The sequence below is a fragment of the Vicugna pacos genome, chromosome 2, assembly GCF_048564905.1.
Source record: "Vicugna pacos chromosome 2, VicPac4, whole genome shotgun sequence".
NCBI lineage: Eukaryota > Metazoa > Chordata > Mammalia > Artiodactyla > Camelidae > Vicugna > Vicugna pacos.
The window spans coordinates 107,483,840-107,499,504 of record NC_132988.1 but is presented as its reverse complement, the minus strand read 5'-3'; the positions used below and the strand labels follow the sequence as shown (position 1 = coordinate 107,499,504).

The window sequence follows — 15,665 nt, the reverse complement described above, 5'->3', positions numbered from 1 at the left end:
TCACAGGTCCTCGTTCTCCCCCAGAGCAGGTGTCCTTCCGGGTGGCCTGTCTGCTCCACCCTCTCCTCGGGTCTCTGCTCTCTGGTCACATCCTCTCTCACATCGTATCAGCCTACCTCCCCTCCGCCTTGCTCTCGCTCCCTTTCGTTGCACTTAGCGCCACCCAAACAGAGATCTCCGCAGTTCAGAAAAGCCATTAAGAAAAAGGTAATATTTTCAATCTAGTAATTACAAAATGTGTTGAAATAAAGACCTGTAGCACAGACAGTAGAGTTATAAACATTTTATTTGCTTTTATTTTTTCTTTTTGAAATACAAAATGTGCACATTGAGTTTACACAAACACGCGATGGCAGATCTCAGTGTACATGTATTGTACTACTCTGAACTTCTACACTGGTGCTAGCAGGGCAGCTGTCAACATCCTCTCTCTACACCAGAATAGGTACCTGATTTATTGTTGCAAAGACAGTTGCAGGTCTCCTCCTACTCTAGCCTCTTGGTCTTTGATATTTCTGCAAAACAGGAGGGGGTGTGTATCATTAGTAATATTGTGGCAACTTCACAATGTTGGCCTAAGATCATTAAAAATAATCGGAATGACTGGAGTTTTATGATGAGCTAAATCATAATACAGCCCAGGGGAGCTGCTTAGCACTTACATTCATCTTCTACTAGATTTCAGTATTATAGTTCTCAAGGTAATGGAATCACTGGTGCTTTCAGAGTGAACTCTGCTTGCTGTTTGTTCCTAGTAGGCATTGGGGCAGTCAGGGTTTCTTTGTCCCTGATGGCATGTAATCTGACGGTGCCGGGAGGGGGTTTGGGAAGGAGGACGCGCCAGGCCTTTACTGCAGTGAAGGGTTACTTGTTGCTAAGCGTCACTGTGTACAGAGGGCAGATCTCCTGGCCCTTTGCATAACCCTGTGGACATCCTCGCTTTGTCTCAAACCTTCTTGGACCTCCACTTAATGACACAATAGGAAACGGTCAACCTGTCGGATTGAACAAATCGAAAATTACAGACATCATGTAGGCCTTGGCTATAATATGTATTATGAAAAATTAGGAAATGCTTATTAAATAAGCTTTATTAGGCATATGCGGACATCTGGTGATAAACTGATTTGGTTCATGTTATAAAAAATGCCAGGTAAATGAATGTCTTTAACAGAAGGCAGCAAATCCATAGAAACTGGGACTTGGGTTTGTTTGTTTTTCTCAGTTGTCGTAATCTTGTCTTGTTTCCTTAAGGTATAAATGGAATTACGGCATACAAACATGGAAATTAATTTCTGGAAATTAAATGCAGATGCCAGTATTTTAGAAAACAATTTAAAATCCTGGGGATGAATACATACAAATGAGTAGTAAAAACCACTGATGTGTTAAAATCACTGATAATGTGAAAGCCTCAATAATCCCATGGCTACAGAATCAGTAAACCCATATGCCAGGTTCTGCTCCCTTTGAATATTCACAGGGTATGAAATGACTTAGAACATCCCGTGAACTCAGCGGCATCATGAAAAGGATGCAGATTTATAAATGGAAAACTCAAATCTCTTGAGGGTTGCTTTATATTAAAACAAAGCTAGTTTGCATAATATGCCTCAGTGTAAAGCTGAGCAATCTATGCTAAGAGTGGTAGCTCCAACTTCGTGTGTAGAATAGTTCACGTTTGTCTGTTGGATCAAGGACACGTTCAACAAGTTAAATCACGTTTTCAAAGAGCTGCATGGAGCGCATGATGTTTTCATCCTGTAAGGGGAAAAGGGCGGGATTCAATTCAGCATTTCTGCAAAGGAGAGTGCCCTCCGAGTCCTGCCTCCCCCGCCGAAACCACCTGTGCCCGAAGCGGCAGCACGAGGTGCCTGTGAACGTCGAGACCTTCTGTGGAGATAGATAACTGTGGAGAGCCCATTTTATGTTCTGTGGAGTCTACTGGGCTTTAAGCACTGTTTAAATCTTACTTGCTGTGAAGAGGGGCTGTTTCTCAAGTTAGAATGCAAGGATGGAAACCGAGGGGCACAGAGGCGGTGAGCAACGCAGACCACACTTCGGGCAATCACGGGGAGCTGGTACACAGGAGAGGAAACAGGGTTTGTGTGTGAGCGTGGAGCCAACATCATGAAGATTGGAGGTTGGGGTTTAGGAGGCGTGTTAGCAGACATCACACCTCTCTGGGTCCGTTAGGGATAACTCTGCGGCCTTTGGGAACCTTTAAAAATGAATAGTCTGTCCCTCACCGCCTCCTCCCTGGTACACAGGCTTCCACTGGCGCCCCGGAGCTCCCCTGTGCCCCCTCCCATCTGTAGTGCATGGCGCGTGGTGCCCCCAGGGCTCCAGGACAGGTCAGGCCCCACCTGTGTCCACCCGCATCTCCGCTGTGAATAAAGTCAGGGAAACGAGAAGGAAAAAAAAAAGAATGATCTCTCAACGCCTAGAGAAAGGATCACTTGAGAGAAACAACTGCCCAGTGGCTGTGCTCAGTTTAGCATGCTCCTGAGAAACTTAAGGGGACAGACTCTGGGCATTATAGGGGCACGTGGAGGTTGTGACTGTTTATGGTAATGGAAGAGGCTGGCAGAACTGATGGTGGCTTCTACTGCTAGGAGCCAAGTAACAACAGCATTAAGCACTTGATGTCACCAAGTTAATTCGAAGACTGTCACACTGAAACGTGAGCTGAGAAAGCAGCAGGCATCAGGAAAGGAAGAATACATCAATTTGAAAATGATGAGAAAAGCTAAACACCGGCAAGCTTCTTAGTCCCCGTAATGACTTTGAAAATGCTTAATTGTGGTTCCGCCCGCACATCAAGTCCACCACTTCTAGGAGTGCGGGCACTGGCCTCCCACCGGAGGGTGGAGAACTACGTGGATTTTTCCCCGGGAGAATTTTCTGCTTTTTAATTTTGTGACTGAAGACCGTTTACTGGTTCAGCCAAAAAATATTTCCTGTCCACAAACACTGAAGCAATGATGTTTCTCTTTAAAGTTGGGTATGTGTGGCCAGCGATGCACACTTGGCTGTACTGAAATTCTCAATCTCTGGAGGATACAACAGACATGATACATGTTATGTGCTAGTTTTGAGGACAGAACAATCTGAATCGCTCATGTTTTATCCTCAGTGATGAATACTCTCTAAAAGATCTGGGGAGCCAAAACACACGTGCAACCTTCGTTTCTCCAGGGCTTCCCTCCTTGCCTGCCTTCGTCCGGGGGGGCAGCCTGTAAATGTGGATTAATTGAACTGTTTTCAGAGTGGTGATCTTAGGCAGGTGATCTCTGCCCTTCGCTCAGTTCATGGTGGCTGGCTGGCAGGACTCAAGTTGAGTCGTTAAGAAAGCAAAGGGATGGCTCCTTTACTGTCATTACTTACTTTTTGGCAGCTTTCGATGAATTCGTCTATGGTGACCACTCCATCTTTATTCTTGTCCATTTTCTGTTCAGGAAGAAAAGAACAAAAACCTTTCCTCAGACTTACCCCTTGATACCCTCGCACCCGAGCGAGCTGAAGCTGAGGGAAAGCAAGCCCGGCTGCTTGTTTTATGGGGAGGACCTGCTTCAGGGCATAAACTGGCAGTTTCTTAGTGACAAGAATAGTGGCTGACTGATTGGAAGCTGTTGCATTTCAACAGAATAGGGTGCAGGTTGAGGGTCACTCAGCCTTGGGTACAGTCCTGCCCTCCAGCTACAACAGAGTTCAGGCAACTTATTGAAACTTTCAGAGCCTTGATTTTCTCATCTGTAAGATGGGGCTAATGAGGATTTATAAATAACCTCATAGGGTCTTGTGAGAAATGAATGAAAACACCAAAAAAAAAAAAAGCCACGTGAGACACGAAATTGCTTGGTGGTGTATCCAGGACATGATTAACATTCAGTAAGTGGAGTTATCAATATTATGATAAATTCAAGCCCAAAATTGCTAAATTAGTATGATAGTGTATGTTCTATAGTTTTGCCTCTTTCAGTAAAAGTTATTTTCCTTTCCATTCTTTTGAATTCTCATGATGCTCTGAAGCATCGGGAAATTCGTTCTCAAGTTCACTCCCTCTCTGATGTCTGTTGCGTTCCTACCTGGAAAAATGTTTCCACGTGTTGTCTGGGAGCATCTTCTTTGAGGACAGGATAGGTGCACTTACCCATCATATCATAGATTGCTTTCATTATGTCAAGCATTTCCTGAAAAGCAAAAGGCGCTCACGTGAGGCACATGCAACGTGTGAAGAAACCGCTCTGAGATCCTTTGACAGATTATTCTGACTCAATTTCAAATTTTTAATTTTTCCTTTGATTCTTCATTAAATGCCTTTTGGTTTTCCCACAGGAAAAGCCAATGGCCTTATACCTTAAAAGCAGCAGAATCAGAATGTAAGAATCAGTTCTAATTTTGGTTTCAAAATTAAGTAAATTCCCACATATTAACATGATCAGGAAAGAAACACTCTGGTTTAATACTTGGACTTCCACAGACTTCACATAGGCTAGCTTTGGTTCACTGAGTTCTTATACACTTTATAAGTTGATCAATTTCCATGTATTGAAAATAAAATAAATACCACATCATAAGAATTATACTAAAACTCAGTCTCAAAGCTCATTAGGATTTTCATTGTTTTTTTCCTATTATGGCTTCTTTAATGTCACACATGTAGATTAGTCAAAATATTATGACCCTGGAAACACTTTGAAATTTTAATTTTTTTATTAAAACAAAATCTAATTTTGATTTGTAGTTTTCAATCTTAGTGAAAATACTGCATAGTTACTTAGACATTCAGATATATTGTTTACACTTGTTTTCTTCATATTGAAGTTTCTACATAAGAGTGGATTAAGATGGTAATATGGATGTAATATGCACTACTTCTGAGAGTATTCAGTTTCATTTTAAATGATCAAGCAGTTTGTAGTTTGTAGATTATAGGTGAAATCTTTTAAGACATTTTGAGTAAGAACAGAAGTATAGAAGTTTTTTTGACATAGAATTCATGAACTGAACTGGGTAAAAATGATTAGAACAGCAAGTTTATGTTAAATACAGAAAGGGATAGAAAACGATGAAAGGACCAAGAGGTACCTAATATTCTAGAGGCACCTGAGTACTAAGTGTCTATTATTTACCAAATATATAAGAGGCACTGACTATCCAGGATATGCTCAAGATACATGAAGACTTAATACCCATCAAGTCTTAACTTGGCCACCCATTGGTGAGACCCATTCTGGCCCCATGTGTCCCTCTGCTCAAGAAACAGATAAAACCCATGGCCACTGATCAGGTTAATTGTCACAGTAAAGCTGCAGTCAGGTACACTTGTCCCTGTGTCTTCAGTAGAGCAAGTTTATGTCATTGGCCCAAGATACATCTTATTTGAGGAGCCTTTTGCTCAAAACTCAACTCTGGAGAAAGTTAGTGAAAAAGAGAGGACACATGGACATTGAACCACATCTGGGTTCAGGTAATGTGGTCCTGCAGCCCTACCTTCACTCCATCCTAAATTGGTTATCTTACCTCGTCCCTCCCCACCCTGCTTATTGGTGTGTTTTAAATTAGTTTAATTAACCATTTGATATGAACATCTGAATTTGGTCTGTGAGCTTCTTTCTTAGACATCTTGTCTGGAAGTGTATTTGGGACCCCACCATTGCATCAGGTCAGTTCCCACACAACACACGTCACTACTTAATCCACACGATTTAAAAATTGTGTCTGTTTCCATATGGACCATGTTACATGGGAGAAAAAAAGTGTTACAGGCCAAATATTCTACATCCAAACACGGTTTGGATATATTTTCTTCCTATCTGATTCTGAGTGCTTTATTCCATGTACAGTGTTTGTTAAAATGCTATTAGGAAATCCGGATGTAATCCTTCCATGTTTTATATTTATTTTGCAGATTAGCCATAAACTATTTCTACCCATTCCAAAATTGTCATCAGACTTTCTCCACCACCACACAAAATATTTTAGACTTCCCCAAAGAGTGATTTTTAAACATAGTTGCAATTGTTTGACACTTTGAAGTTAAAAACTGGGAATGGTCTGGAGGCTAGCTGTGTTGGTGAGGCATTTCTTACTTCTTTAGTGATGTAGCCATCTTTATTTATGTCATACAAATTAAAGGCCCAGTTGAGTTTTTCTTGTACTGTCCCCCGAAGCAAAATAGAAAGACCCTTGATGAAATCCTAAAAAGAAATAAAAATACAATTTGATATGGCATTTCTAAGAAGAAGTAAAACACACACTCTAATGAAATTCTCTCTCAGATGACGGAAGCAAAGGTTATAACCTTCTGGACACCATAAATTTCCTAGAAGAAAACATAGGCAAGACATTTGCTGACATAAATCATAGCAATGTTTTCCTAGGGCTGTCTACCAAGGCAATAGAAATAAAAGCAAAAATAAACAAATGGGGACTAATTAAACATACGCTTTTTTGCACAGCAAAGGAAACTATAAACAAAATGGGAAGACAACCTGTGGACTGGGAGAAAATATTCGCAAACAGTGTGACTGACAAAAGCCTAGTTGCCAGGATATACAAACAGCTCACACAACTCAATCACCAAAAAATCCCCGAGCAACTCAGTCAAAAGATGGGCAGAAGACCTAAACAGACAATTCTCCAGTGAAGACATACAAATGGCCAATAGGCACATGAAAAGATGCTCAATGTTGCTAATTATCAGAAATGCAAATCAAAACTACAACGAAGTATCACCTCACACCAGTCAGAATGTCTATCAAAAATTCCACAAATGATAAATGCTGGAGAGGGTGCAGAGGAAAGGGAACCCTCCTATGTTGGTGGTGGGAATGTAATTTGGTGCAACCACTATGAAATCTCCAGTATGGAGATTCCTTAAAAAACTAGAGTTACGATATGATCCAACAACCCCACTTCTGGGCATATATCTGGAGGGAACTCTAATTTGAAAAGATACATGCACCCCATTGTTCATAGCAGCACTAGTTACAATAGCCAAAACATGGAAACAGCATAAATGCCCATTGACAGATAACTGGATAAAGAAGTTGTGCTATATATACAATGGAATACTACTGAGCCATAAAAAAGGAATAATCCCATTTGCAGCAACATGGATGGACCTAGAGATTATCATACTAAGTGAAGACAAAGACAAATACAACTTATCACTTATATGTGGAATATAAAAAAATGACACAAATGAACTTAATTTACAAAACAGAAACAGACTCACAGACATAGAAAACAAACTTATGGTTACCAAAGGGGAAAGGGCAGTGGGGAAGGATAAATTAGGAGTTGAGATTAGCAGATACAAACTATTATATGATAGATAAGTAACAAGGTCCTACTGTATAGCACAGGAAATTATATTCAATGGTTTTTAATAACATACAGTGAAAAAGAATATAAAAATTATATATAGAGAGAGTTATATATGTAACTCTAAGACAATGGAAAAGTCAGTTTATGATCCTTCTACACCCACACTGGAATTTATCATTTGTAGACTTTTTAATGATGCTCATTCTGACTGGTGTGAGGTGATGCCTCATTGTAGCTAAGAAAAAAAATGTATATATATTTGTGTATATATATATATAACTGAATCACTATGCTGTACACCAGAAACTAACACAACATTGTAAGTGAACTATACTTCAATTAAAAAAAAAAAGATGTAATGACACTCTTTGGAATTGTGCAGTACTAAACTTGCAAACTATATATAAGCTTTGGCTTTTTAGGAAGGCATGAATAAAATAATCCCTGCAGAACATGGGAAACTAGGCATATCAGAGAAAGACTGATGGGCAATTCTGAAAGGCCAGATGAGGCTGATGGTTATTGATATAAACCTGACTTGTTGCTTCAAACCACAAAGTAATAGTTACATGCCCTTAGTTGAAAAGGGGGGCTGGATACAAGATCTTTGAAGACACGCTTAGAACCTCGGTTCTCAAAATTTAGCTTGCTGCAGGGTCACCTGGAGGGCTTGCTAAACCAGCTTGCTGGGCACCACCCCCAGCGATTCTGATTCATTAGGTCTGGGGTGGGGCCCAAGAATTTACAAATTCCAAGGAGATGCTGACACTGCTGGTCCAGGGATCCCACTTTGAGAACCACTGGCCTGCAAGAATCATCACCGGCTTTGGCCCCATCACCAAGCAGAACAGACCAGTGCAAGAATGAGACGTTTAAAAGACCACACTTGTAAAGTCACGTGTGGACTTTTGTCGTTTGCCTCCCTAGTAGGCCCCTAGTTTCCATCGGTGCTTCATCCAGTTCTGTGAAGCCCACTCCATCTGTGCTCCAGTGACAGAGCTGTGACCGGGGCAAAGTCAGGAAGCACGTTTTTTCCCTTTCTTTGGTCAAGGTGGTTGCATCTGTGGTCGGCCCCTAACTGCACGCAGGCCACCTGAGTGATTTTTCAGGACTTCTGCTAGGAACCGTGTGACAGGGATTCTCTTCCTTCCTTGCTGACATGAACGATCAAGCTTGGAACAATCAGGTGCTGGCATCTTGCAACCAGGAGGGAGTGCACCCTTAGCCACCCTGGCCTGGAGCCAGCCCTATCTCTGGACTTCCTGTTCCTCTGAGCCAATACAGTTATCATATTGTTTTTGTTAGTTAGCATATGATTTTCTATTATCTGTGAACAAAAGTACCCTGATTCACAATCATCCGATTCACATCTTCCTCTTAAACACTGTATATCCTGAAACTACATACACTGAAAGATAGCTATGAACCTTGAGCACCCCTCTCTTTTAATATACCATCCTGGTATAATAAATAGTTATTCCAAAACAGAAACAACCCCTTATTTGTGTGAAAGGAAAATGAAAGATTCCAGGTATCTTATTCAAGTTTCTGCTCTACATTTTTCTGAATGGTAATTGTAGTATGTCAAGCAGGAGTTACAAGGCTTAAAATAAAAATAAACAGCTCTAAAGAATACTTCACATCATTACCTTACTTTTGTCTATGAAGGGTTACAACTGTTCCCCAATGTACAAAAATGGTAAGTGGGGATCCATACTGAATTCTGGTTTCTAATGTCTTATGATAAAGGCAGAAGAAGAAAAAAGGCATAGAGATTTGACCTGATAATAACCCAGCCCTGTTCTGTAGTGAGCTTTATTTATCTACCAAACCTTTACTTGGTGCCTTAGTGCTGGGTACTGTGCCAGGAACATCCGTTCTCCTGCGTGGGAGGCGGTCATCAAGAGGACATGACCGCAGGCAGGACCCAGGCAATCGGAGGGTCTTACCCCTTCCCCCGACCTTGGATCATCCATCCTACCCACCATTCCCACCCTAGGAGCTGCATCAAGGACCCAGCCTTGTGAGAGCATGTGTCATCGAGACCATCTGACGGTGTGCATGACTGAACTCAGGTCAGGCCTCTGTGCACACTTCTGAGATTCTGGTGGGCAGGTTATACTCACCTCGGGGCCGCCCGAGACAAGCCTCCTATGGAAGCTCCCTGGCTTACTAAACCTGCTGCCTACCTATCTGGAGTGACCCACCTTTTTCTCCTGTCTCTCCTTACCCTCTGGGTATGGGGGCCAGTTCCGAATTTCACCTGGTGAACTCCAGAGGTTGCAAACCCAATCCTACAGCCCCACCTGCCACTCAAAGAGCTGCATGGCTTAAAATTATGTGTTTGGGGGTATTCGCAATAAACAGTCCTGTTTATAGATTAAGTGACTCCCTAAATCTTAAAAAAAAAAGGTTAACTAGATATCTAGATAAACAGTGATAGACGCAGTATGGAAAAGCATACATGTGTTTAGTGTCTTTCTTGTTTTATGCTTGCTTTCATATTTTCAAGAAATTTTTTTCAGGTTTATTTCCTCTGGTATGACCTCCCTTGATTGGGGTTAAATTCATATAGTGGTTGAACTATTATTTAGAGTATTTGAAAGATTCAATTTCAGGTACTACCTAAAGCTTACATTTGTTTGGAACTAAGAAGAGATATATCAACATGTCTGAAAAAGGACAAGGAGTATATTTCCCAAGATTTGTAGCCTGATTTTATTACCTGGTTTTATCAGGTGAAAGAGATAATATACTTATCTTGATTGATACACAATTCTATTTAGGTAATTTAGTGCCTTGAAAGGTGATTAAGTTAAATTAATTAGTTAAATTTAGCTAATTATAACATATTAAATAAAGTTAAATGGTTTGATCTCACTGAAGGCCATTAAAAATTAACAAATTTTAAAATAAAACTTACAAATATAAATATATAATAAATGTGTGCATAAATATAACTGTTGCTTTATGTAATAAATACAGAAAACTGTAGAAGAAAATTGCAGTCACACATGATCTTATCACCCTTTCTCGTTGAACACACCCTTTCTATTTTTATGTGTACTTTGGCATGTAGTTACGGTACAAGTCATGTGTACACATAATTCTGTATAGTTTACTTAAATTACAAGAACTTTCCAACATCACTGGCAACTCATTGTGACATCACTTAAATAACAGTATCTTAGGTTTAACCATATGAAATTGCTCCTATTTTGCATCATATTTGCCAAGAATTTCATATGATAATTTCACATGGTCTAATCTAATAATATCACAAAGGCTTTTGAACATTTTGGACCCAAAACCACAATAAGAAGTACATTGTAAATAGCAGCTTAATACATAAGAGCAAACACACACACACACAGAGTATACACCAGAAACTAAAGTTATTACTCTTATTTCATTTCTCTATTAACTTTTTAATATTCTTGTCAATTAATCTCTAAATTGATTTTACCACCTGCTAATCGTTGCAATCTGGAGTTTGAAGCCCTGCTCTGTCTTATGCATATGTTGTGATTGATTTAGCCATTCTTTTCTACTGTTGGATATTAATTTAAATTTCTTTTTTATAAGTGATGCTATGGGAAACATTTTTCTCCAGCTATTTCCCATCATTTTGACTTATTTCCCAAGGAAAGATGTGGAATTTCTGGGCTAAAGGGCCCTGGGAACACTGAAATTTAATAGTAGTCATGATGACAGTTTATTGAGAAGTGTATAGGGCCCAGTATTAGGCAATTTCTAGGCATTATTTTATGTCAGTCTCACACAACCATAGGGAACAGGTATTGTCATCTTTATATTAAAGATGGAGGCTCAGAGAAAATATTGGATTGACCCAAGGGATACAGCCAGTAAGCATCAGAGCTGGAAACTGAGCTCAGATCTCTGGCTCAAAGCCTGGGCTCTCATTTCACCTAGAACTGAAGCACTGGGCTGTGGTTACACAGAACAGCCTGATACAAGCATACGCTACGCCTCTTTTCTGATCCCACAGGACATAAGTCTAAGGTGAAATGAAACAGTGACTCACAGTGATTGCGATTCAATTACTTACTAATAACATTTGTAGAACATTTGGAGGTGCCAGGAATTCAAAATTCTTGCTGTGAAATGACTGCATAAATGAACTAGAAAGTAGCCTCAGTTTTTAAGAAGAGAAAGTGAGTCTGTATGTGAATATATGTGCGACTATAAACATGATAATGAAAGATCAGCTGAAGGAGAACCCCAACAGTTAGCTAACCAGGAACACGGAAGCAGAGAGAAAGGAGCGAGAGACAGAGAGAGAGATACTGGTGTCAGTTCTCTGAGACTGACCAGATGCGAACCAGGATCACTAAAATTATCGAGCATGTTAAATGTGCCAGATAATTTTCTGAACTCTTTAGATCCATCATTTAATCTTATAGCAGGCTTGCGAGGTATCTTATCATTATTATTTCCATTTTACGCTGAGGAAACTCAAGCGCAGAGCGATTGGGGACTTGCCCCGGCTGTCCCAGCGAGGAGCGGCAGAGTCTGGACTGAAAAGTCTGACTCACAAGCATGCGTTCTTTCAGATGAGGAGAGATTGCCGGCACTCCTGCGGAGGCTGCAGTGCTACAAGAGGAGACTGACTAGTTCTAGGCCCAGGGGCAAGAAGGGAATAAGAGAAGACTGGAACGTCTTGTAGTGCCCAAAAGTAAGCAAGTGATCAAAGAAAGAAAGAAACAAAGAAACCAACCAACCAACAAACAAAAAACAACCCCAACGATGGAGTCGTGTTGATGCCAACTGAAAGATCTTCCAATGGCCAAGCTGGAACAATTTGAGCAACAAGATAAGATGTTGAACTGTAACTCAAAATATAAAATAGATGTCAGTTAGTCCACACTGATGTAAATAACTGATGGAATACGTCCATAAATGGAGAAGAGACAAATCTCCCATGCAGACTTCCAGATAAACTATGAGGATCCTCCACCCTCAAGCAGGTAGAGATTAACTCCCAATCTGTACACGTGGTCTGTGCATAACTTCCTTCCAAAGAGTATGGTTTGGAAAGAAGGAAAAGAAAGAGAAACTTGACAGTAAAGAAATGCCCAGGACTACTTCAGCCAGGTAATCAAGGTCTACGTCAGCCATCATAAATCATCTTGGTATGTGATAAACTCTGATACCTTACCGCGGTGGTCTTCCTCCTCAAAACACATATCCCCAGTCTAATCATGAGAAAAAAACATCAGACAATTCCCAACTGCGTGACTTTCTACAAAACACCTGACCAAAACTCCTTAAAACTGCAAAGGTCATCAAACACAAGGACAATTTGAGAAGCTGTCATAGCCAAGAGGAGCCTAAGGAGATATGAATAAATGTAATGTACTGTCCTACACAGAGTCCTAGGACAGAGAAAAGCAATCAGGTAAAAGCTAAGAAAATCTGAATAAAGCATGGGCTTCAGTTAATCACAGTGTATCAACATTAGTTCGTTAATTGTAATGCGTTTACCATGTGAATGCATGGTGCATAGTAGAAACTGGGTATGACGTATGTGGGAACTTTCAGTAGTCTCTTTGCAATTTTTCTGTAAATGTAAAACTGGTCTAAAATAAAAGGTTTGTTTAAAAAAAAAGAGGGACCTGACCTTTAGACTGTTGGAGCAGTTGATTTATTGGATGCTTTTTCTCTTGTCTCTTGTAATAATCTTTTGCTACCCCAACTTTCATTAAACATTTCAGTGTATGCTATGGAAGACTGAAAGTCTGTTCCCCTGGGGCCACAGGACTGTAGGCAGGGGCATCTGTGGCTGGAGGAGCTGGATACCCAATAGCAAGACTACAGGGAGGGAGCAGGCCAGAATGACAGGGTGCCAAGCAAAAACCGGGACACCACGCATCATGGCCCTGTACCTTGGGAATCAACAGAAATGCATGGGTGGGGCACAGGTTCAAGAACCTTTATGGGGAGAATTGTTGGATTCTAAAAAATTAGTCATGAAAATGGGAGAATGAATGTCAGCTCCACGAAGACCAAAATGTGTGTCTTTTGTTCACTGTTGTACCCCCCCCTCCACCTTGCACCTTGAAGAGTGTTTGGCAGGGAGTAGTGCTCAAAAATATTTGTTCAATGAATGAATGAAATGAAAAGACATCTAAGCTACTTTCCTCTTTATTTCCAAAAAGAGAAAAGGTCCCTAGAATGGGCACTAGACAAGAAGAACAGAATTACGTGTACTGGATGTGTGTGTGTGTGTGTGTGTGTGTGTGTGTGTGTGTGTGTGTGTGTGTTGAGGGATATAAAAATAAAACTTAATGATTTAATAAATCTGACAAGATGGGAATTCTATACTATTGATGACACTGCCTAAACAGCTCCCTTGCTGTCTAACAGCTCAAAAGAAAATCTCTCTCTAACGTGCTAAAATGACAGCCTAGAAAGAAAGTTTTCCCATAACCATAACTGATATTTGGGGAGAAAAAACATTTTTTTTTCTCATTACTGTGAATGACAAAGAGATTATTTGGGGGTTTCATAATGCCTCCAGGGGATGCCACTCATATTTCATTCTGTAACGACTGAATTGTCAGGGAATGGAGTTTTCTTGAAACTCTGGACTGCGGTAGCCCGGGTGTCAAGTCATCAGTTAGTTGTAGTAAGCAGGGACAGCTATTCCAGAGTTGTTCCCAAGGAAAAACACATTCTAACTCAGCCTCAGTAATTCAAACTAACTTGCCACTTGGGATATGCTCAGAGATGTGTGTTGCCCTGATGGTGGTAATATTCTAGAAAAGGTAACCGTTGGAATGGTGGTAAAGGCTCAGGGTTGCTCTTGCTGCCAACAGCTGTGTGTTTAATCAGTGGGTGAGATGAATTACTGAGTGGTAATTGTAACCATTGGTGATAATACTCAGTCATCAAATCATAGAAGGCCATCTTAGACACCTTCCACCAGACACTATGCCTCAGTGTCTCCCTCTGCAGGAGGTAGTCTGCTGTGAGGCTTAAGAATAGGAGCTGGAAAACTACGGTCCGGGGTGAAATGTGACCCACCGCCTGCTTTTGTTAATAAAGATGCATTGGAACACAGCCATGCTCATTTACTTAGGATCTGTCTGTGGTAGCTTCTGTCTACAACGGCAGAACTGAGTTGGTAGAACAAAGACTGTACGGCATGCAAAGCCAAAAATATTTATGGTTTGGTTCTTTACAGAAAAGTCTGATGCCCTTTGGTTAAAACTGTAAGTTTTAAGTTTCTTCCATGTCTTTCATGGCTTGATAGTTCATTTTTTTTTACTGCACATATATTTTTAAATTTACATATATGTACTGTTCATTGTTTCTAAGAACATTTTGAGCTTTAGCTTTTTAAATTTTCACAATGATCGAAAGAATAAAGCCAACCACAAAATAAAAATTAATTCAAAGATACATACACCTTGCTATTAACGGCACCATTATTTATAATTGTGAAAAAAGACATTACTAAATGAAAGAAGCCAGTTTGAAAAGGCTACAAACCGTATGATTCCAACCAAATGACATTCTGGAAAAGGCACAGCTACAGAAACAATAAAAAAGATTGTGGTTTCCAGGGGTTTGAGGAAGGGGAGAGAGGGAGGGATGAACAGATGGAGCACAAGGGATGTTTAGGGCAATGAAATTATTCTGTATGATACGATAGTGGTGGCTACGTGTCATTATGCATTTGTCAAAACCCATAGAATGTACAACATCAAGAGTGAACTCTAGCATAATGTGTCCATGCTGGTTCACCAATTGTACCAAATATGCCACACTGATGAGGGATGTTGAGGGTAGGGGAGTATATATGTGTGGGTGGGGAGGGCTATGTGTGAACTGTATTTTCTGCTTAATTCTGCTGTAAACCTGAAAGTGCTGTAAAAAAATTAAGTCTATTAAAAAAAACCAAACATAGGTTTAGAGACTTAGGTGGAGCTGGGTCTGCCATGTACTAACTGGATGACTAGCCAAGTCACGTAGACACTCTAGGTTTGGGATTCCTCATCTCTGACACGTGGCAAGTGATACAGGTCCTTTATTTCTTATCTGCAACGCACCACCCCGATCCAGAAACACTTTCGTAAACTGAAGGAGAAAACCCTTTACTGGAAAGCCAGGGGAGGTGGCGAATTGTGGAGCCAAAACTCACTAGATGCCAAAACCTGAACTGAACTGGCATGAAACTGTTGGAATCTCTATCACCTCTGTGATAGATAATCCTATCTATAGAGTAAGATAGCTGGAGCCTGCCATCGCTATCATTGATCACCTATTATACGCTATCTATCATATTAGTCAGAAGACATTAAAAG

The 15,665-nt window shown here is 40.5% G+C and overlaps 1 protein-coding gene across 4 annotated transcripts in view; it reads right to left on the bottom strand.

Annotated features, from left to right (window-relative positions):
• Nucleotides 1–267: 267 nt before the first annotated feature.
• The window catches only part of KCNIP4 (potassium voltage-gated channel interacting protein 4), a 210,824-nt gene continuing 195,426 nt past the window's right edge, over nucleotides 268–15,665 (bottom strand). For 3 of the 4 annotated variants that reach the window (XM_031686513.2, XM_072945823.1, XM_072945822.1), the window contains exons 5-8: nucleotides 6,096–6,203; nucleotides 4,089–4,193; nucleotides 3,388–3,450; nucleotides 268–1,761 (exon numbers count right to left, since the gene is read on the bottom strand). In XM_031686513.2, coding sequence (XP_031542373.1) covers nucleotides 1,714–1,761; nucleotides 3,388–3,450; nucleotides 4,089–4,193; nucleotides 6,096–6,203 — 324 coding nt within the window. In that variant the 3' untranslated portion in view covers nucleotides 268–1,713. The remainder of the gene's footprint in view (nucleotides 1,762–3,387; nucleotides 3,451–4,088; nucleotides 4,194–6,095; nucleotides 6,204–15,665) is intronic. The other variant, XM_072945824.1, reaches the window with a different exon arrangement.